This window comes from Tachysurus vachellii, chromosome 2, assembly GCF_030014155.1.
Source record: "Tachysurus vachellii isolate PV-2020 chromosome 2, HZAU_Pvac_v1, whole genome shotgun sequence".
Classification (NCBI taxonomy): Eukaryota; Metazoa; Chordata; class Actinopteri; order Siluriformes; family Bagridae; genus Tachysurus; species Tachysurus vachellii.
Genome location: NC_083461.1, coordinates 10,286,739 through 10,310,999, shown reverse-complemented (window position 1 = coordinate 10,310,999; position 24,261 = coordinate 10,286,739). Strand labels below are relative to the sequence as shown.

The 24,261-nt window shown below is 39.9% G+C and overlaps 1 protein-coding gene across 9 annotated transcripts in view; it reads left to right on the top strand.

Moving 5' to 3' along the window:
- Positions 1 to 24,261, top strand: part of nrxn1a (neurexin 1a) — a 153,732-nt gene that overhangs the window by 80,308 nt on the left and 49,163 nt on the right. For all 9 annotated transcript variants that reach the window (XM_060896289.1, XM_060896280.1, XM_060896323.1 and 6 more), the window contains 6 exons: positions 3,677 to 3,880; positions 8,129 to 8,155; positions 18,838 to 18,960; positions 19,387 to 19,768; positions 21,216 to 21,406; positions 21,588 to 21,761. In XM_060896289.1, the coding sequence (XP_060752272.1) occupies positions 3,677 to 3,880; positions 8,129 to 8,155; positions 18,838 to 18,960; positions 19,387 to 19,768; positions 21,216 to 21,406; positions 21,588 to 21,761 (1,101 nt within the window). The remainder of the gene's footprint in view (positions 1 to 3,676; positions 3,881 to 8,128; positions 8,156 to 18,837; positions 18,961 to 19,386; positions 19,769 to 21,215; positions 21,407 to 21,587; positions 21,762 to 24,261) is intronic.

Below are 24,261 nucleotides of genomic sequence, written 5' to 3'. Positions count from 1 at the left end.
TGAGAATCCTGCACAGACCTCAATCCCACTAAACACCTTTAGGATGAACTGGAACACTGACTGCACCCCAGACCTCCTCACCTGACATCAGTGTCTGATCTCACTAATGCTCTTGTGGCTGAATGAAAACAAATCCCCACAGCCACACCCCAACATCTAGTGCGATGCCAAGCTAGAAGAGTGGAGGTTATTATAAAAGCAGAATAGGGATTAAATCCAAAATAGGATGTTCAACAAACACACATGGGTGTCATGGTCAGGGATTATGTTATAGTTTTGTTTTGCCCCTAAACAAATGAAAACTCAACACTGATGTAGAAAATATCAGTAGTTCCTTTACTATTATTATTATTATTATTATTATTATTATTATTAGTAGTAGTAGTAGTAGTAGTAGTAGTAGTAGTAGGTTTGTAGTATTTATACTGTACTTACATTTAAATTTAGCCCAAACAAAATAAAAATTTACTTTTTTTTTTCCGTGTAAAATTTTGCAGTACTCACATCGACATACTTCAAAAGACTTCATTTTCACCATGAACTGTGCCTTTTGCCGATGTCACAGTAGGTAACTTATCAGTAACTCTGATTTAAACCCAAAGCACAAACGCACAATTTAGGACCCCCTTCTTTCCCTCACACTCCACCTTATTACTTTCTACTCTCTTGTTTCTCTACACCACTATCTTTTTTCTTATTTTTTTTTCTACTTATGTGTCCTTTCTTTCTTTCTTTCTTTCTTTCTTTCTTTCTTTCTTTCTTTCTTTCTTTCTTTCTTTCTTTTTTCCTGAATTTCTAAAATCTCTGCATTACATACCATTTCATTTTGTGGTTAATTTTTTTCATCTGTGATGTTCCCAATTCCCATATCCCACCTTCTTACCAATCACAACTCACCTGCCCCCGAACCTGCTTTCGTTTTTCACTTTCTGTGCTCAGTTTTCCAAGCATGTCATCTTATTTGTGACCTCTGCAGCCCACTTCAGAGTGCACACTGCTGCTGCTCCATCATGCCCTGATTGGATATAATGCATTGCTTGTCAGGCAGCTCAGGAGCTGCAGCACTAGGTTCTCCTGTCGCATGAATACACACCACTGCAGGAGGGCAGAAATGAAGGTCTTTTCAAACCACTGGCTATCCTGCTCCTTTCATTATCCCCTCTCCTGAAGTGAGACTACTCCTCTAAAGATGAGGCGATGGCTCATTTGTCAAGCTGTCAGAGTGCTGGGGCTGCCTCTCCTACAGTGATGGAAGGTATGGAGGAATACAGAATGGCATGGAGAGGGTTAAAGGTCACTGAACGGACCTCACTGCTCAGGGGAGATGGGCTTTCACTGTCCTGTGTCTCCCTCTGTCATGGAAACTCAAGTGTGCCTGGGAATAAGTACGAGCGGACAAACCATCCAAGATTTATGGTGAAGGATAAAGCGAATGTACTAAATCTGGCTCTGTCTGTACTGTAAGTCACATTCCTGTAAATAAACAGAATAAAACTATCAGGTGTTGTCTGTGGGTAGGAATTAGGCAGTACAAAAAAATGTTTTTTTGCTCTTTTGGACACTTTGCATGTTGCTACTGCTAGCAATCTAGCTAACTCACTAACAGTAAACAATAAAATAGAATGATCCGACTGAATCCATCCTCAAGACGGACTGCATCTAATTTTCCACAATAATTTATTCATGTCATTAAGAATTATGTCAAAGTTCAAACCTGCAGTCTTCTAAAAAATAAGCTTCCTACAATTTGAAGGACTAATTCAATGTCAGAAGAAAAAAAAATATGCTTGGATTAAAATTACTGTTATTAAATTAAATGTGGCGCAAACCTATGACTTATTTAGCAGCTTTATCATAAACTCTGAGTACATTTGAGTTAGGATTAGCCAGAATAGACCTGTCTTGGACATCTGTGGGCATCTCAGGTTGATCCGTAATCACAGGGTTTGGAATAAATTCAGACTAAAAGGAACATAATTATGCTTGTGAAACTTAGTGTGACTATTCAGCAGCCCTAAACCGCAAGTTGCTCAAATCAAAAGTGCTATGTTGCTATTTCAAATGAATATGTGATCAAATGAATATGTTTTTAACTTGTTTTTTCAGTATATGCCATTTTTAAAGGTTTTTATTATTTTGTTTTGAAAACTTATTTCAATTTAATTGAATTTCAATTTGAGGTCATTCAAATTATCTCATAATCTTACTCCTAATAATCCTATCTTGCTATTTTGAATTTCCAAAAATTCTACAATCTACTATTATATTAATTAGCTTATATATCTTTTTCCATATGTCCCAAATATTTGGTAAATCAGGCATCGATTTTGTTTCAGCATTCGGATAAACGTCTAATGATTGTCTTTTTACTTTTTAGTTTTTACATAAAGTTAAAAAATGTTAACTTTAATAGTCATGGGCTCATCTTCACCGTTTTTGTCGTACTTATTTATACAATAACACATGGGTCTGACGTGTCATTGAACTGAGACCAAAAAAAAATCCAATATGACCTTATTCTATAAGCAAGGGCTTGTCAAACAAGTCAGTATTTAGTAAGAGCATGGACTGAAAAGACTAGTACAACATCACCACAGGCTCAGGTGAGGACCCATGTGAACACACAGCCACATACATGCTCACACACACGTAGGTGCTTCTCCTCAGGGGCAGAATGCTCTCTTTCGTGTTCATTAGTATGCACACTGCCATGCTTGTTCTTCTGTCTTCTGCTTGTTTTCCTTTGGCTCAGCCCCCACCCTACTCACTCACTCACTCTCAGGCTTGGCTACATGCTAATGGAAACAAGAGACAGTGAGAAGAGACAGTCAGAGGAAATTACAGTAGCAGAGTAGCTTGTGTGTGCTTAAAAAGGAGGGCAGTCTAATTGGTGGTAGCCTGCAGCCATGGTGCTCTCTGGAGCTCTTTCACTGAAGACAGATGTATATACCTAGTCGCTTGCGTGCCAAGTGTTGAGAAATGTATCTATATTACTAGCCAGGTTTCATAAGACAGATGCGATAAAAAAAAATTGAACACATTAGATTTGTGGACAGTAGAGATTTTTCTTTTATTGCTAATTAACATCATGCAGACATTTCCTTTCTAGGATTTAGCTCTCTGGATGTTTTCCTCATCGTTTGTCTAGTAAAATGGCTGCCATTCTTAGTGCTCTGCTATCTTCTATAAAAAATGCAGTGGCTTAGGATCTAGCCGCTTAATTGAATTGGCCAATAAAGTGATTGCTGCATGTATAAACAGATTAGAGAAATAGAGACAGGCTGTGGCTGTAAAATGTAGCTCTAAAGCAGAGCACGGCCACATAGCAGTGCGAATACATTAGCAGTGATTGAGTTAATAAATTACGCTTCGTATGGAAATGAACTAATGAAGCTCAGGATGTTAGGTCGGTATTTATGAGCTTCATGTCCTGGGTTTCAGTATGCAGTGATGGTGAGTGGTGTTGAATGGTTGTCTAATGCTGCAGACAAACATAGTGTCCAGTTGTAAAAGGCAATAGTAACCTGTCACTCATCTACCTGTATGAACCTTGGTGTTTATTATGCACAACATGGGGCTCATGGCATTCATAATGCCTCCAGCTTAACCTCCTCTTCTCAAAGCCTTATAGCACCATTTCATTTAGTCTCTCTGTCTCTCACTCTTTCTCTTTCAGATGCCACTATCCTCAGTTATGATGGCAGTAAGTTTATGAAGATCAAGCTGCCTGTGGTGATGCACACCGAGGCAGAGGACGTGTCACTGCGCTTCCGTTCCCAGCGAGCTTACGGTGTTCTGATGGCCACGACCTCTCGTAACTCTGCAGATACACTCCGTCTGGAGCTGGACGGAGGGCGGGTCCGACTCACGGTCAATCTAGGTACCTCACCCAATCAGAGCGTTTGCCTCTACACCTCTACAAACACATACACCTTAAATTCACGTATATGACAACGTCTATCTTCACGTTTATACTCACACAGATTCACTTTTATATATAATGTATGAATGCATTGTTTTACATTTTACTTCCATCCTTCATTAAGCAGCCACAGTTCAGTGAAGCATACAGAAAGGCATACACTACTCACAACGTTATATGAGTCATTTTTCTTCACACTCCTGAACATACATTAGGCACTGCATATGCTTTTATCGTCTCTGTGTGCTGAAGAGAGAATGGGACGGTGTACATCCTTCAAAGGCCAGGTTCTGCGGCCCTGCGCACACTCCCAGATGAGCGTTCTGTAGCCCCTCCCACCACGGAGTGCACTTTTAGTTTACTACACTTTCACATTCTTCACCTCCTGATTATTATGGGCAGTCAAGTAAAGCTTCAATTATGTTTGTCTGCGTCTGAGTTTTGCAAATTGAATCTTAGTGGAACCGTATAATCTGCTAATCCACAATAAACAGGTTAGTAATACATGTGTTTAGCCATGTAGATCAGGAGTACAATGCAGTGATGAACGCAAGAGACAATCAAGAGATATCATACAATGTAGAGGAGACCCCAGGCAAAGCTGAAATTGTGTGTGTAAAAAAATTCAAAATTAGATTAAATTAGATTAGATTAAATAAGATTAGATTAATGTCACAAGTAACCAGTAACAATTCCAATTCCATATCCAGTATTCATATTTTTATCATAACAGTATAATTACATTTCTATTTTTATTATAATATTCATTATTCTTAATAACTTACAGTGTTTGACATAGTCTGCATAAAAGCGTATACACTCAACGTCCACTTTAATAGGAACACCTGCACACACGCTCATTCATGCAGTTATCAGTTAAAGCTGTATCTGCATAAAATTGACGCTGATACAGGGCTTTATTAATGTTCTCATCAAACATTAGAATGGGAAAAATATGATCTATTTGACTTTAAACGTGGCATGGATATTTGGTGCCAGACGGGCTGGTTGGGTATTTCAGAAACGGCTGATCTCCTGGGATTTTCACACACAGCAGTTTCTTTTTTAATTATACAAAATGGGATGAGAAACAAAAACCATCCTGTGCGCACAGGGTATGCAGACTGAAATGCCATGTTAATGAGAGAGATCAGAGGAGAATGACCAGACTGGTCTGAGCTGACAGGAAGTCTAAAGTAACTCAAATTAGCAAACTGTGTTGAGCAGAAAAGTATCTCATAACTCACAGCACATGAAAGTTTAAGGTGGTTGAGCTACAATAGCAGAAGAGCACATCAGGATCAACTCCAGTCAGAACAGAACATTCAGAACAATCTAATCCGATTCTTGTTCTTGGCTCACAGGAGTGGAACCTGATGTGCTCTTCTGCTGTTGTAGCTCATCCTCCTCAAGGTTAAATGTACTGTGCGTGCGGAGATGCTTTTCTGATCACCGCAGTTGTATTAAACTGATTATTTGTGTTGCTGTATACTTCCTTTCAGCTTGAAGCTTGAAATCAGACCATTTTCCTCCTCTGACCCAAATACAGGGGCGTAACTATTTTGTGTAAACCCTAGAGACTGTTGTGTGTGAAAATCCCAGGAGATCGGCAGTTTCTGAAATACACACACCATCCCATCTGGCATCAACACAGTCACAGATATCACATTTTCCCCATTTCTGATGTTTGTTTTGAACATTTACTGAAGCTGCTGCGACATGATTGGCTGATTACATAAATGAGCAGGTGAGTATAAATAGTTATTTATAAATCATATATCCCTGTATCAAGCTTGTTACGGTACATTTCTACATTACTATATTAAGTTTAACACAAGGTCTAATGTATTGTACGTACTAAACAGTAATAGTGCTCTGCGTTATTTGTTTTTAGAAGCAATTCATGCTATGATATAATACATTATAATTCGCCTTGTAAATAACAACATGTAAATCGCTGTGCGAATTCTACTTAAAGAATTCTACTTAAAAGCTAAATAATTCATATAAAAATATTTATAATGCATTATCAAAACTAGCTGAATAGAAAGATATATACTAAATGGATTGACAGAATTAAACGTTTATATATTTAAAAATATAAAGATATTGCTATGTCCAGAAGTTCACTTGAATCATGGAAATCATAAAAATGACCAAAATAATGACCCCCTGCGCAAGGAGAGCAGACTAGTGTATGACCAGAAAAAAAATTTCCCCAGACTAAGGAGTGTGTCTTAATAATGTCACTCAGTGCCATCAGGCTTCATGAAAAACACAATGACATTCAGTCTGTCTACTTTGAAATAGCATGTCCAGGCTTGCCCTTAATCCACAAGCTTCCTCTGACTTCACTTTTTCCTAACACTCATACACACACACACATTCACACACACATCCAAATCACTGACTTCTCCCCAAGAGGTGATTGCACTCCCTGTTCGGACGGGCATACGTTGCTCTCTGGCTGTTTGCGACCACATTTTTGCTGTGGTTGACGACACACAAATGGGCTACAGCCTCATGGGAGAGAAAGGAGCTGGATTTGTGATTTGCTCTGGATTTCTCGCAGCCCTCCACTCTATCAGAACACACTCGCCTTCAAAAAAAGCTGGTGCACAGAAAAATATCGATCCAGCAATGCATAGATAGACTTTTAGAAAAAGGGGATGATAAAAGAAGCTTCTGCATTGCAGCAGAGACACAAAAAATAAGATGTATTATTTATCACAGTAGCCACAGAACAGGCAGCTATATTGCTTTAGTATTAAAGAGATTTTCAGATGTACAGTATTCCATGTATTGCTTTGTAGAGGATGGAATGGTGAATGGCATCTAAAATAATCTACACAGCAGTAGCATCTGTGATAAAAATAAAAAAAAATCCACATGTGCTTTAGTGACTTTTGAGTGCAGTTTGTAATGTAAGTTTCTTATGTAAGTCTTTCTAGAACCTATATGGCTCATACCGTTTCAAAGATATCTAAGTAGAAGTAGGATTTTGTGAAGTTTTTCATTTTAAGATCGACATTTTTCCGACACAGAAATAGGCTCCGCCCCATATAGCAGAGTCGCATTACAAAAAGTCAAGAATCTCCATAAATATTAACCCACATAGCTGAGATGGTTTAGTTTTAGTCTGCAGAGGAAGGTGATCATTGTATTATTGATTATTTTATTAGAGTTTGTTTTATAGACAGCAGAGGGCTCCAAATACAGCAATTTTTTTAATACATGGATAAGTTTGAATTAAAATGATATGCTGCTTGAGCTATGCTATAGAAAAAGACTCCTCTCTAAACTTGCATTCTTAATATGTAAGAAGTGACCAATCAAACAAACAAACACACACACACACATACACAGTAGTCCTAATTATCTGCACAGGGTGTGACAATACGAGTCTAAATATTTGTTCAATATGCATGACACACTCTTTACATGTGCGATGAAAAGCAGACTTTTCTGCAAGAGTTTGCAAGTGTTTTTTATTTTATTTTATTTATTTATTTTTATTTTTTTACAAAAATGCATTCCAAATTCAGCTCCACTCCCAAGAGGCTTAGCTTGACGGTGGACATGCTCCAGCGCTCTGCTGCAGTGTGCCTGGACAAGCAAAAGTCTTCCCACTCTGTCCTATTTATCAGCCCTTTTCCTCTTTAAATTTGTCTCTTTTTGCTCATTAAAGGGAAATGTGTTTTTAACATATGTGCATACTAGAGCAGCAGAAGCGCCGGTGGAGAGGGCATGCTGTTACACTGACCAGATTCTTCCTTCCTTTTTCTCTCTTCCTCGCTTCAGCCTTGGCGGATTTCTGAGCTAAGAAATTAATCAGCCGTCTTTGAATATTCAGTAGTTCTGGACTTGTATGGATCTGGATCTAATCACATTTCTCTACTTGCCAAATTTCCCTAATTCTAAATATATTACAGATCAGTGAGGATATGAATATTTATGAGTGTCCGAGATAGCATGTGAGAGTGTCTTTTCCCTCCACCTGGAGTTCATTATCTCGACGTGGGAGGTAGAGAGGAAAAAAAAGAGAGCGATAGAGAGAGAAAATATGTCTGATCAGTGTGACAGATGCTCTCCAGTCCACTCTGTTTGTGTGTCTGTCCCCAGTTTGTGGACAGTGTGTTGTAATGGATGTCTGCAGTCATAACCTTGAAGGCTGAATTTACATCTTGTCTGTTCTTCCCCATCTAGACTGTATCAGGATTAACTGTACTACCAGTAAGTGACTCTCTTCCTTAACCCTCTGTCCTCTAGCTCTGCTTCTGTAATGCTGAATGAAATATGATGAAATGCGTAAAAAGTAAACTAATGAATGAATTTGTTTAGGACGTTTTGTGTGTGTGTGTGTGTGAGTGTGCGTGGTATGGTAGCCATCATGTCCACCAGGGTTCAGTGACATAGAGCTTGTACTAGATTGCTGTCAGGTAGTGTGTGTGTGTGTGTGTGTGTGTGTGTGTGTGTGTGTGTGTATAGCTTGCAGCTCTCTGGCAGCCATTTTACAGCAGTGGGAGAAATGAAGCTATATGTGGCTATGAAGAGCTGTGATTAAGCTCCTTCTTCACAGATCGCACTCCAGCTTGCAGCAGTTCCCACACCTTCACGCAGATCATTTCCACTGAGAACCTCTTCCCAAATCCCCCTTCACTATGCCTCCAGCTTTCAGTCATTCTCCCCCTTTTTTCCCTCTCTCTTCTTTTTTATCTCTTCTTCCCCTCGCTCCCACTGCACTTAAAGGGATGAGCTTCTTTTTTTTCCTCATTTCAAAGAAGAGCAGGAGAAGCAGAGCTATGCTGAGGTGTTTTTGTATTCTCATTAACCTCACAGCAGTGCGGGACACGACCAACGGATAGATTGCAAAGCAAAAACAGAGAAAAAAGAATGACGCAAGGTGACAGACAAACCTTTGTGGCTTCCTTGCTTTTTTCTACATTTCCATTTTGAATTAAGCTTCTTGCTGAGTTTTGCAGCTTAGCTTGATGTTTGTACTCTTATGGGCTCAGGGTAATTAGCAGGTGTGTCACGAGTCTTACACAAAAGAGCTTTAATGTGTGTTTGAATCTGTGTGTGTGTGTGTGTGTGTGTGTGTGTGTGTGTGTGTGTGTGTCTGTGTGTGTGTGCGTGCATGTTTGTTTCTCCACATCTCTGTGTTTGAGTGACTCATTTTGGCATGGCTCATTCACATTGGAAGTAAAGGTAATAATCAGCCTCCACCTTTCTCTAAGAGCCACGATGCAGTAGTCAAACATGGCCTTCAACAATATCCCTGTTTTTGTGTTGCATAGTAACAACAGCATTCACATTTATTTATTTATTTATTTTCATTACGGAGCCTGCTTCCCTCAACCAATCAAAAGCTTTTCAGGCTTCATGGACATGACCTTTTAAATCTCTGGAGGTGGATAACTAAATAGAGAAAACAATTTTTCCTGATTCTGTATTCAACGTATGTTTTTTTTTTTATGTGTTCCTCTGTTCAAATTTTCATGCCCTTCCATGTTTCTAAGGCTTGCTGTAGGACATAACCGAACTCTCAATGAATAGCCAAAAGGCTTTTTATGTACATTGAGGACATTTAAAAGCAGCATCTTTACCACGAAAAGAAAGATTGATTGAATTTAAACGTATGTTAGTTACAATGCAGTATAGCACAGGGAGGCGTGTGCTGGGGCGGCGAGTCGCTTCAGTGGAGTGACTCTGACCCCATATTGACTCTACATCGGTTAATGTAACAATAATTCAGTGATCCGCATTAACCTGATGAGAACGCCCAAGACTAGGACACAGCTGAGCTTTCTCAAGGGGACGACTGTGTCCTACTCTTTCCTCCCTATGCAGGCAGGGGAGCTCACACACACACACAGACCCAGATGCCATCGCTGGACTCAGCTACACTTTGTGCAAACAGTCGAAGGCAATGACATGCTCACAATATGTTTGCTCACACTAACAAACTCGCACCTCAGTAAACAGATGCCGACACACACACACACACACACACACACACACACACAGCACACAAGGTCTTATTAAAGCTCTAAGCAATGAGAGGCCATGCTTTACAGTAATTGGACAACAGTTAAAGATGTTCTTAGTCATGATGCCTTATAATATGGTGACAAAAAGATTATGATCAAATCTAGTGTGCGATAAATACTGATAATTATATTGAATGTATAATAAATATTATTCACAATGCATTTCCATCACACAATGCTTTGATTGCTGAGAAACATAAGGGACAAAGATTGTGATATTCTATGAAGTAACTTTTATTGCTTAATTTAAACGTTTGCCTTCATTTTAAATGCGTTCAATTTTAAATTATTGTTAATAATAAAGTATAAATAAGGAAGTTTTAACACGTTGGTTGGCCCACTGAGAAAGATAAAATTTTTGCTGTAGATCTACTCTTATTCCCTATCAAAATATTATATTGGTAGTTTTCCAGTGTATAGTGTAATGGTGTATATTCTTTAAAAAAATACAGGGGGTGTTCATTTAACCTCTTGAGACCCGAATGTCCTCATATGAGGACATAACATTTTCTCACACTTCATTGTCTATATATATTTATTGTACCAACCTTATATGAGGACTGTTAGGTATAATTCTTTTGAAAACCTGTTCCTTGAAAACACTGATTAAATTTATAGTTATCAGCTATGAATTAAGAGAAACAGTCAGTAGAAATTGTAATGTACACAACAGTAGCATACGGGTCTCAGGAGGTTAAAGGTTGCACATTTTATGAAAATATTTTGCATTTAAATATACTGCAGGTTGCGCAGAGAGTAAAATCACTGCCTGGGAAAATATCCTACTGTATAATTCCACCCTTATCTCTCTGTTCTGTAAACATTACTGGAAAAAAAAACCCACTTCAAGTGCAGAATTGTCATTCAGAGCTTTATTTCTTCAAACACAAAGTAAAATGAAATGAAGACGATATCAGTACGAACGAACCACAAAACATGTGGCGTGTTTTAAAGAATATGAACAACTGAGCTGTGTTAATCTGTGACCTACAGTGAGTCTCTCTAGCCAAAGATTTTGTGTGCCGTTACATTTTAAAATAAAATCCACAACCGTTTGTGTTGCGCTTGTCATTACAGAGTCGTCATAAAGTAAAAGAAGTGTTGCCACATAAAAGCATGCACACGTACACACTCCAGTAGAAGCTCTTATTGAATGAACTGAAGGCTGCTGATTTAATAGCACCTCATGCTCAGTACTCCTGGAGACACATTCACAGATGACAAGTGGATGACATTTAAATGTGTTTGGAGCATCCTTCTCCTCAAATGAGGGATTCATGTGAATTCAGAAGAACCTCATTTCCCTGGAACAACCTCCTCTATAAATATGCAACAGCGTTGCCACTTACTGGAATGGTCGCACTCATAAATATGCAGCAGTGTAGCTCATGTTTCATTTGTAATGCAAATGGTGCGGTAGACAGAGGAGAGAGTGCTGGCACTCACAGGGTTCGCAAGTGACACGCAGGGGAACGGGAAATTGTGTGTGTGTGTCAGTGTGTGTGTGTGTGTGTGCGCGCACGCGTATGTGTGTGCTCATTTTTGCCGCTATTTACTGCTCGATATGTAGTGCGTGATCGTGTTCACTTCCCAGAGCATATCCTTGGAGGAAAGTATTAAAAGACTATTTTACAGGAAGCATTTCAGAGGCTCCTGCTCTCCGAGTGCTAGAACAGATGGTCATATAATTATGTCCCCTCACCAGGATGCTGCTCCATCACTGTGGCATTAACCCAATTTGTCTCAGCGATGCTCAATTCTGGGCAGAATCACTAACTTTGTTCGTTTTGCAGTTGCCCAGGCACTGAACCCAAAACCTCCTGTCGTAGTGACTGACACTTTAATCTGCTGCCATCCAGCGAAATAACAGTTTGTCCCTTAAACTCAGCCATCCGCCTTCCAAATGCTACATCTGCATTGGGAAATTTACAGTGCTTATACAGAAGACTGTTGCACCAGCAGGTTGTAATTAAAGTGGATTAAATTGATAAATAGATCAGAGATTTTTTAATGTAAGATTTTTTTTTAAATCATCATTATTATTTATTTTCAAAGCTCTCCATAGTCTTGCTCCCACTGATCTTTCTGAGCTGCTACATCTCACACCCTTTTTGGGTTAGTTTGTGTTACCCTGTAAAGTGACCTTGTGCACTAAAAAAAAAGGCACTGAATAAATTGAACAAGTAAATAAAATAATCAAGACCGATATGTTTCATATGATTTGTGAGGGAATTATTTATTACACAGAGCAGAAATGGGTTACATTAATGTGAAAATTCAGAACATATCTAGCAATAACGCTCGCTAAGAAGCCTGTGATATAGAGAACGCTGTAAGTGGCATACCTATAATAATACAGTACAGTACCTCAAGGCAACAGGGCCAGTGCTTTACTCCTGCACCAGATGGACCTGAGTAATACAAGAATGATACCAGCTGTTTCTTATGAGCAAAAATTTCTTTACCAATCTTCAAGTGGAAGCATCTTGAATCTCAAATCTATTATATTTCGTTTACTAAAATCTTACAATGGAACATTCTAGATGCTCTGACTATATTCCTGACACAATTTTGTAAACAATTTTTCTGCGGTGCTGACAATAGATTTAAAATAATAAATAGCAATATACAGACCTTCAGATTATCTTCTGGAAAAAAAAACAAAAAAAAAACTTTTGTTTCTTATAGCACTACGTAAATTTATAAAAATGTTGTTTCATTCGTTCATCGTCAGTAACCACTTTATCTTGGTCCAGATCTTGGGAATGCAAGACAAGACTACAGCTTTAGATGCCTGTGTTTTGCCGAAATCATGATTCGTTTGCAAAATATTGACTTGTACTGCAATAATGTCTTAATTTTATGCAACTGTCATAAACTGTGTGATGAACCTGGCGGAAATGAGTTTCCATGTGTACTTGTGTCTAAAGAGCATCCAAGCTGCACATGTTTGTAGTGAATACTGTTTGGAGAGGATTTGTTTCATTAATCCTCTTTAGTCTACAAGTTTGCAATTTGTGAATGTGATGTGAAACATCTCTGTGATAAACTAGACAATGTTTATTGTTAATACTCAAAGAATTTGACACCTAGCAGCAGTAAATCCTGCTTATGACCAGTTGGTGCAACGGAAATTTCCATTTTTCATGCTAATGAATCTTCAGTGTATCCTTTAGCTCCTGTGTCATGAATATTTAGGGGCATGTGGTAGCCTAGTGGTTAAGGTATTGGGCTACCAATCAGAGGGTTGTGAGTTCAATCCCAGGTCAACTAAGATGCCACTTTTGGGCCCCTGGGCAAGGCCCTTAATCCTCAGTTTCTCAGTTGTATAAATATGAAATAATGTAATTTGCTCTGGATAAGGGTGTCAAATGCTGTAAATATTTATTGGACTCTTTACTACATGGGACTAGCATGTAATTCCAAGGATTTTAACTAACTTCCATATTTCAGAGCGTTTACGTTAACTAACTAACATTTCCTGAGTCATGAATATTTCTTGGACTCTTCACCAGCCAGGGTTAATAATGTTATTCGCACGGTGTAATGTTATTTGCACGGTGTAATGTTATTCGCACGGTGGCTTAGTGGTTAGCACGTTCGCCTCACACCTCCAGGGTTTGGGGTTCGATTCCCGCCTCCGCCTTGTGTGTGTGGAGTTTGCATGTTCTCCCCGTGCCTCGGGGGTTTCCTCCGGGTACTCCGGTTTCCTCCCCCGGTCCAAAGACATGCATGTTAGTTTGATTGGCATCTCTGGAAAATTGGCCGTAGTATGAGAGTGTGTGTGCCCTGTGGTGTGTTGGCACTCCGTCCAGGGTGTATCCTGCCTTGATGCCCGATGACGCCTGAGATAGGCACAGGCTCCCCGTGACCCGAGGTAGTTCGGATAAGCGGTAGAAAATGAGTGAGTGAGTATTATATTAGAGAGAAAAAAAAAAAGGCTGTAAGGGACATAGGGCTAAAGGGAATGTTAGATAGTAGTAGAAGTTGTTATTATTGTCACATATACATTACAGCATAGCCAAATTCTTTCTTTGCACATTCCAACTTTGGAGGTTGGGGACAGAGCACAGGGTCAGACATGATACAGCATCCCTGGAGCAGTGAGGGTCAAGGGCCTTGCTTAAGGGCCCAAAAGTGGCAGCTTGGCAGTGCTGGGGCTTGAACCTCAATCCTCCAATCAACAACCCAGAGCCTTAGCCACTTGAGCCACGACTGTCCCTAGATGTGAGGTAGTGTTGTGTAGAGCTTTTAGCCCCTGGATCCACACCACCTTGCAGAGCTGAGAACTGAGTCTTAGGGCATCAGATGCGTAGTGGATCCCTGCTCTGGTTTATAGGAAATCTGTCAGGGTGCTCCACGTCTCCCTAGCCAACATATGCCCACCCATGCGGCACAGTACCTTGGGAGATAATTACACAGAAATGTGCTGAAGTGCATTGTGAGGAAAGAGAGTGCAGAGTTGAGGAGGAAGGGCTGACAGAGCGAGGCGTGCATGCTTTCAGGAAAACTGCAGGGAACACAGGCAAGAGATAGAGATGCTGCTAGACTGCGTCTGAGGCCTCTGTGTAATAAACACATCAGCGATGGAAAATGCTCTCGCTACTCCTCCCCTGCTGACACTTTATCTTTTATCTTAAAAAAGAGGTAGACACTAATGTGCGCTCGGTGAGTTCGATTTGAAAGTCGCACAGGAAGCAAATCTGCTGAAATGATGTTGTGATATGAGACAATTTGTTTAGTAAATTGGTGTTTCTGTTTTTATTCAAGAAAATGGTGAACATTTTGCAACCTTTTTGAAATCTGAAAGATCAGCAGCCTTGCTTTGTTTTTAGCTTGGATAATTAATGAGCTTACAAACATATTGAATTATTGCAATTAGAATAAACAGTATTAGGCAAGGAATAAAATACAACAGAGTCTGCTGTAACAGGAAAATAATCAACGACACAGTGATGGCACACGGACCAGCGTGAAGAGGAATGATGAAAAACAAGAAGTCCTGATTGGCCCTCTTACTTTCTTTTCTTTTTTTTTTTCAAATTAAAACACATAGTGTCGTAATTTTAATCAGGCTATTGTAATGTTTAATGGCAAAAGTTAAAAAAAAAAAAAATGTAAGTTCCTGTTAATCCTGTGCTTTATGACAGCATGGCTCTCTCACAAGTCTCAATTATTGTCTACTCTCTATTCATACTAAGACAACAAAAAGCTTGTCGTTATTACAAAGAAACCATCCTAGGGACTTAAAGTTTCAGATTTTTTCAGACTGTTACAAAGCACTGACTCTGGAGACACTTTCAAAAATGTTATAGATGTCTCTTTACAGAAAACGTCACCGTGATAACAATTAAACTCACAATGACACATCCATCATACGAGTGCCTGTGTAATGTGTTTCTATAGAAAGTGCAGTAATATAATCCTGTGATTTGTCTTGCAGATAGAACTACTGTCAAAGTAGTTGTTTTATTTAAAATAAAATAATAAAAAAATAAAATAATTAATCAAATCGGACCAATCAGAATTTAGCCCTCAATAGTGCTCTAGTGTTGTTTTCAAGGACGAGACTTAATTTTGTATGAAATCTCTACACTTCTAAATGTACACAAAAGACAGATGCTTTAGTATTTAATAAGGAGGAAAGGATCTAGAGGGGTTGAAAGCTTTACCCACCTGCTGTTGTGCAGCTTTTGTGTTTGTATTCTCATTAATTTTCTTTAGTAGTGCGTAAGTATGAACATGTGTGTTTATGATTTGCTGTTCTTCTATAAAAAAGGGCAAGACGATGCCAATTAGGGGCTGTGACTGCCTCCAGGATGGCAGTGCGCTTCACCGCGCTGTCACGTCAGCTCATAGGTTATTAATGTGTACTGAGTGACAGCAGGATGAAAGTTATTTATTTAGAAACGCTGGGGTCAGTGAATGCTCTCGGCTGAACCGGGCTGTATTTTGACTTGTTAGAGCCTCATATCTGGTCTTGTGGCACAATGACATTTACAACAGACGCTGAAAAACGGAGGGTCGTCCTGATTTTACAGCTTTTTAGTTCATCTCTATAAAATCCAGTTTTATAGGAATAAATGAAATGCTGGGTTTATTGGTATGAGCCTGTAGTTTTTATGTTTAAGTTATTTATCGCTGTAAACCTCCACTGGTTTGTAGCACATGCTGAAATTTAGACTCCCTGTAAATCAGGGATGTTAATCCTTTTTTAATGAAGCAAATCTCTCCACCTCTGCAAATCTCACATAAATAGCATTCAGCTAATGATGTCCTGCAGTGCAGGGTCACTGAACCCTTTGTGGCAGATTGTAGAAGGTAGCTATTTTTACCTGCTTCATTTGGCTTTTATTTAAACAAAAACAAAAAAAAATCCTGCTTTTATTTAAATAAGGAAAACTGCCAAAAGGTTTAGTTTTGGTCACTGAGGTTAAGGTTAGGGTTACGTTTAACGGCAGGCATATCATTAATGAGCTGCATTAATAATTGTATTAGTGCACTCCAAGAATTGACATTTTAGCCAGTACCAACAATATACTGAATAAAGTCTAACTTATCTTGTATTTCCTTTAATAGTCTTGTTTGATTTCTATTCTATTTATTTCTAGAAAAACATCAAAATGATCCCACCATCAAATAAGAAGTTTTATTAGTTAGATAAATTTGGAGGATTTTGAGGATTTTAGTGTAGAAAGTCCTCATAAGAGGCTGGTAAGACGTGTGTGTGTGTGTGTGTGTGTGTGTGTGTGTGTGTGTGTGTGTGTGTGTGTGTGTGTGTGCGTGCGTGCGTGCGTGTGTGTGTCCAGTCACCCATGGGCCCTGGCCTGTCAAAATGTTCTAGCCAGCCTGTGAAGCCACTCTCTTATTTAACTCTGCCCTTTTTCTTCATATTCGAGGAGAGGAGGTAAAGTAACCCTGACACATAGGGAAAAAAGGTGCTTCATCAAGCTGGAAAAAAAAAAAAAGCTTTTGCTCTTTGCCATTAGAGATTAATTTCCAGGTAGCACAGTAAAGTAATATAGATAACGTCAGTTGTAGCAGAATGTTGTTTTGAGGTAGATATGTGTGTACAGTATTGTCATTTCCTCCTTTAGGATGTAAAGTGCAAAAGTTCCTTTAGAGGGAGCTCTGGGAGCTCTGGGACACACTCACACACACACACACACACACACACACACACACACACACATACTCCCCACTCCCAGCCCTGGGCTGATTCATGACCGCCTGATCTGGATTCACAGTAATTGAGAGCAGGGAGAGATGGGAAATCGATAGTGAGCCTGGCACTTCTTTAATGGTGCCTCTTTTTTACCTGTTATCGAGTGAGACGTGCTTCAGGCAGCTCTGACAATGACATCCTGCCCTCATAGCTCCAAGCCAGGTGATGAGCAGAGACAACAGCCAACGGAAGCTCGAGCATCGAGTGTTCTTGCTGTGCAGCATGAGTGTCTGGGGTAAGGTGGGGTATGGTGGTGTATGGTATGGTTAGGTGGGGTATAGTGTGGTTAGGAGGGGTAAAGTAGGGTTAGGTGGGATAAGGTAGGGTAAGGTGGGGTATGGTGGGAAATTGTGGGGTAAGGTGGGGTTAGGTGGGGTAAGGTAGGGTATGGTGGGGAATGGTGGGGTATGGTGGGAAATGGTGGAGTTAGGTAGTGTATGTTGGGGTTAGGTGGGGTGAAGTGGGGTAAGGTGGGGTATGGTGGGGTTAGGTAGGGTGAAGTGTGGTTAGGTGGGGTAAGGTAGAGTATGGTGGGAAATGGTGGGGTTAGGTAGTGTATGGTGGGGTTAGGTGGGGTGAAGTGGGGTTAGGTGGGGTAAGGTAGGGTATGGTGGGGAATGGTGGGGTTAGGTAGTGTATGGTGGGGCTAGGTGGGGTGAAGTGGGGTTAGGTGGGGTAAGGTAGGGTATGGTGGGGTATGGTGGGGTTAGGTAGTGTATGGTGGGGTTAGGTGGGGTAAAGTGGGGTTAGGTGGGGTAAGGTAGGGTATGGTGGTGAATGGTGGGGTTAGGTAGTGTATGGTGGGGTTAGGTGGGGTAAAGTGGGGTTAGGTGGGGTAAGGTAGGGTATGGTGGTGAATGGTGGGGTTAGGTAGTGTATGGTGGGGTTAGGTGGGGTAAAGTGGGGTTAGGTGGGGTAAGGTAGGGTATGATGGTGAATGGTGGGGTTAGGTAGTGTATGGTGGGGTTAGGTGGGGTAAAGTGGGGTTAGGTGGGGTAAGGTAGGGTATGATGGGGAATGGTGGGGTAAGGTGAGGTCTGGACGAGTGAGAAATTGCTTTCTCGAATGAAGATTACACTCCGTGAGTTTTGAATGTGCAGGCTTAAACACTGGGGAACAGAAAGGATGTGAGATGAATATGCAGCAAGTTATCTTTCGCCTCGAGCTTATTTTGGACGGGTTCCTGTGGGAGAGAGGAGAAAATACTTGTTGCGTGTCTCCATCTAGTGGCTGAAAGATGATCCGTTGCTCTGGTGGACGTCCGTTTATGTCAGGCTGTCTCTCAGCCCCTTCGGCATCTGCTGTGCTGTCGTTTATTCAGATTTCTTTTTTTTAAATAGGGCATTATATCACTAGAGAAATTTGTTGTAATTAAGAGTCACGTTTTTTCATGTCACTGAAGGTTTGGATGAGTATGAATGTGGTATAACAGAGCTGAGGAGTCATTTTAGTGCGATGTTTAACTCTGCGCTGTTCCTGTCTCACTTTTTCTTCCTCTTCTTTCTTTTTTAAACTTTCTCTTTTATCTTGCTGTCTCTCTCTTTTACTCCTCATGATTTGTAGCTCTTTTGCTTTCATTACCCCATCCCTCTGTCTCACCTTCTTCTTGCTGGTAATGGATGTATGGGACTATGTTGTAGGTAAAGGCCCTGAGACCATCTTTGCGGGTCAGAACCTGAATGATAATGAATGGCACACAGTCCGTGTGGTCAGGAGGGGAAAAGGTCTGAAGCTTACAGTGGATGACCTGCAGCCCGCAGAAGGTACACGTCATCCCCGTCATCCCACACACACACACACACACACACACACACACACACACACTTGACTGATCATCATACAAACTTTTATTTTTTCCACAGTTGATGCAATGTAATATTTTTTTCCTTTTCCTATTCGGTAATTGCACTGGCTTGTATATAATGCCTCCTGGGTATAAAGAAAATTTCATCAACATGTGATGCATTTGGAGAAACCCAGGGAATATATTAAATTTGCATAACCTCTATGATTTAAGAGTGAGAGCAGTCCCTGTTGGTAGGCTTTAAAAGATATTTATAAAATATTCAAGTGCTTTCTTCACTCCCACTAGATCTTACTAACTCAGGTTGAGTTTTTCACATTCTTCACATCGACTCACTTTTCCCTCTGTCCACTAAATCTCTCGTCTGATTGGTCTGCCTCTGAAGGCCAAATTACAGGCGACCACACGCAGCTAGAGTTCCATAACATCGAGACGGGCATCGTAACAGAAAAGCTCTACATGCCTGCCGTACCTTCAAACTTCATTGGTCACCTGCAGGGTCTGTCCTTCAATGGCATGTCCTATATCGACCTGTGCAAGAATGGGGACATTGACTACTGTGAGCTAAATGCCATGATTGGATACAAGAGCATCGTGGCAGACCCAGTGACCTTCAAGTCTCGCACTAGCTATGTGACCCTACCAACACTGCAGGCCTACTACTCCATGCACCTATTCCTCCAGTTTAAGACCACTTCCCCTGATGGACTAATCATCTACAACCGAGGAGACGGCAACGACTTCATTGTGGTGGAACTGGTTAAAGGGTAAGAGCTGCTTTCCTCCATACTGATCAACAGAGAACTTTTCCTTTCTCGTCTTCCTTTTCTTAAACTTTTTCTCCTTGTGATTTTGAGCCATACAATAACATTAAGATGTTATGCCTCTATACCTCCACCACTGTATTCTCCCTGTATGACTGTAGGAGTTGTTTTTATTTGATAAGATCAAATTAAAAAAATGGTTATGTCTTGAGGTGGAGCTCAAGTCTGAGCTAGAAGCAGTAAAACAGTGTTAATCTATGTAATAGCAATATTTGTTTTCAGACTGATATTTCCATCAACGCTTTTTATTTTGCAAATAAAATGAAATGAGATATAAAAAAGACAGTATGTAAAGGATAGCACACGAGGTCATCATTTTATGTAAAATAATCCATGCTGATGTAGTGTGATGCCATTAGAACCCAACGTGGGTAATTTTCCTAAAACAGCATCGCAGGAGATGTTATTCCTCTTATAGCAGAGAGCAGATTCAATGATTACTTTTTTTTTCAAATTTTATATCTGAACAAGGGGGCACGGTGGCTTAGTGGTTAGCACGTTCGCCTCACACCTCCAGGGTTGGGGGTTCGATTCCTGCCTTGTGTGTGTGGAGTTTGCATGTTCTCCCCGTGCCTCGGGGGTTTCCTCCGGGTACTCCGGTTTCCTCCCCCGGTCCAAAGACATGCATGGTAGGTTGATTGGCATCTCTGGAAAAATTGTCCGTAGTGTGTGATTGTGTGAGTGAATGAGAGTGTGTGTGTGCCCTGTGATGGGTTGGCACTCCGTCCAGGGTGTATCCTGCCTTGATGCCCGATGATGCCTGGCACAGGCTCCCCGTGACCCGAGGTAGTTCGGATAAGCGGTAGAAAATGAATGAATGAATGAATATCTGAACAATACCTCACCCTTTTTAACTATTTACAGTTGTATTTAATGTAATAAAACATCCTCAAGACAAATTATTTCCTGTTACAGCTTGAAGAATAGTAGCTATAAACACTGGTGTCTTCTTTTTTCCTCTTTTTTTCTGAAATGAATAAGAATAAAACAGACAGCTTTTACTAGAAAGTTCTCTGTGGCAAAAAAAAAAAAAAAACCCTGAATACTGCAAAGTGCTTGCACATGAGACTTCATCCATAAATGTGAATTAAACTGATCCAAACAAAGCTGATTATAAGATCATAAAAGAAATAACAGCATGCTGTTGAAATGAATTTAGAAATAGAGTAAAAATGTCCTGTGTCTGGACTGTTACTACAGTATAACATCCTCAAATAGAATAATAACATTTTAGTTATTACTGATAAAGTCTGTAAATACAGTTATTGTATTGGTGTGAAATTAAAACTCATGGCCTCACTACTGAATATTGTATTGATGTTATTCAGCATCGTTTCCTACACAGTGCTTGAACAGTCTGTGTTGCTTCTCTCCTCTCTATACTGAACAGTTATCTGCATTATGTTTCTGACTTGGGAAACGGTGCTCACCTCATCAAAGGCAATTCAAACGCACCGCTTAACGACAATCACTGGCATAATGTGATGATCTCGCGCGACACTAACAACCTCCACACAGTCAAGATCGACACCAAGATCACCACACAAACCACTATGGGCGCCAAGAACTTAGACCTGAAAGGTAGGGGGTCACCGTTCAATTCAAAATAGTAGCAGAGTTCTCTTGTATTTCTTATCATTTTCTTGTTCTTTGTTGGCTTTATATGATTTCATTGTTTGAACAGTTGTACCTTTTACACTTGGCCACCAGAGGGCAGTACTTTGTGTTGAAATAACTGAGACCCCTGTCCTTCACTCTCTAGGTGATCTGTATGTTGGAGGAGTATCTAAAGATATGTATAAGGACCTACCGAAGCTGGTGCACTCTAAAGAGGGCTTTCAGGGCTGTCTAGCGTCTTTGGACTTAAACGGACGACTGCCAGACCTGCTGTCAGACGCACTGAGCACTACAGGACAGGTGGAGCGGGGCTGTGAAGGTGGGTAAAGGTAGACGTGGAGGAGGGAATTCTGATTCTGGTCACCTTACCTGAAATACTAAAGTCTTGTGTTCAGTCATCATTCAAATTCCATCTCAGTTTCACAGTCATGCTTTGCTTTGGTTTCCTAGCACAAACATTATTGATGGCGTTAATTAACATTGACAAGCCATGAAGGACATGTGCAGCTTAATGGTGAACATCTACACAGCAACCTCAGTTATGTTTATTACAAAAAAATTAAAAATTGGTAAATTAGAAAGAGTTAATTTTTTATTTTGTTTTATTCCTGATTTGATTCCTGCTCCATTCTTCCATGCTTATCCTCTTTAGTTAATAAGAGATTAGAATGAAATAAAAGAATAATCTTTTTTCACAACAGTTTCAGAACTTCTTATTACACTTTTTTACTTTTAGTGTGAAAAGTTAGTGTGTACTTTTAGTTACTGTAGCAAAAAATACACACATTGCCTGAACTTCAAAAACCTGGCTATAGCATAGGTCTTTTTGTAGCTAGGTATACAGGAAGTGATGAATAATGGACAGGAAATTAGGCCTATTGGAAAAAAGGTTTCCCAGGCTCTACTTTTCCAAAACTTACTGAAAATGGGAATAATAATGTTATTAACTAGTAAAGCAATTTCAACAATTCATTCTGCTTGTATTTGTGTTTTTGTTTACATTCAAAGGAAAATTATTTTTACTGTTACGTTTTAATCTCTGCAGAATATCATTGTTTTATTATTTCTGGTCTTTTATGTGGTTTTCAGTCATGGATGGAATAAATATTAAATATTGTTCATTATTAGGATACATTATTTGCTAGAGCTGTTAAGTTTTTTAAATGACCTTTAATTATGCATTAATTTTACTAAATATTATAGTTGCTTAATGTGAATTAATGCCATTAACAAATTCTATCTTGATATTCCTATTAGCTATTTTCCTTTTTTTCATCTTATGTTTTTTGTATTTACCACCAAAGTGTGATCTGTTCCTGTATGTTGACTGTAGCTGTGCATTTTTAACACCGTGTTTGTCTCTTCAGCTTTTCCAGTGTTTCGTTCTCAGCACTCCTTCCCATCCCTGTCTTTTTCTCTCCGTTTCCATCCTTTCCGCTTTTCTCATTTTGCCTGTTCATTTTCTGTAATCACAAACATCTTTGTGCCTTTACTAACATCTTATATATTTTGCTTTTCTTTATTTTTTCTTTTCTTTTTTTTTTGGCTGACAAAAGTTGCGTTGATGAAAGCTGACCTGCAAGGTAGATAGATATATGTACAGTATGTTTAAACCAAGTGCCTCCCTGAACCTGTCCTCGATTTTGAAAGTCTAATGTCGTCAATCATTTCTCTCTCCATGACATCGGAGTTGAATCATCCCTGTAAATACAAGCACTGAAAAAACCCACCCAATTCTTGTATTTACATCCCCCAGAGTCTTAACATGTCCTGTGTCAGTTTCCTTCACGTTGTGTCATAAGCTCACATTTCTGTACTGTTGTTAATGAAGGCATGTGATTGGCTTTTATGCTGTCCTTCCTGATTCCGATCCCCTTCACCTACTGCATGTAGTCTAGACCCCTAACATTTAAATAGTCAGATGGAAATAGTCTACAAATTACATTGAGATTCCCCTATGCATATAAAATTACTCTTGTACAATGGGAATGCAATAGACTGACTTTTTCCAGCTAAATAAGGCTTCGTTTTAGGAGACGGTGTATGCTGTGTGCCTCACTAGCTCTGCTACACTGTTCCTCCTGCACTTTAAATGAGATGCCTCACACATGAGAAGAGACAGAAGAACCTGATCTCATTTGGATTACATTACCTGTAAGTCTCAGAGTCTCATCTGTCCTGTCGGCCACCTCTGCATGGGTGATCGGCCAAATGGCCGGATGATGGAGACGAGAGGGTTCTGACGGCTGAGTGCCCTGCTTTACATGCCTACTGGAGTGCTGAGGGTAATGGGAACAGAACTGTTGGCTCGAATACGCCTGGCCTGTTGCCCTGCTGCTTCACCACTAGACACTGAGTACAAAATGACCTCTTCCAGATGGCCCCCGTTTATCTTTGGATTTCATTTCCCCAGGCCTTTTTTTTTCCTAACATCCACTTCAACAATATCAGCTACAGACTTCATTATCACAAAGGAGACCTGTTATCGTTACCGCAGCCACCGAAGGAAGATGTCAGTGAGCTGAAAATTGCCTTCAAGGCTGACTACAACACTGCAACAAAATGCAGCCATCCGTATAAAGTAATTATTATACAGTACAAAAACGGTGTAGTGATTCATTTCGGCTCCGCGTTAACAAGAACAGTAAATAGCTTCAGAAGGGAATATGAGGTTTGTTTGCAAAATAATTTCGGCAGTATTGATACCAAAGAACATGTTAATAGTTGGTAAAGGAATTCTGACCTACTCACATTATTTTGTAAGAACATCTCTAACAAATCTGATCAGTAATTTGATCTAATTCCCTGCTTGCATAAAG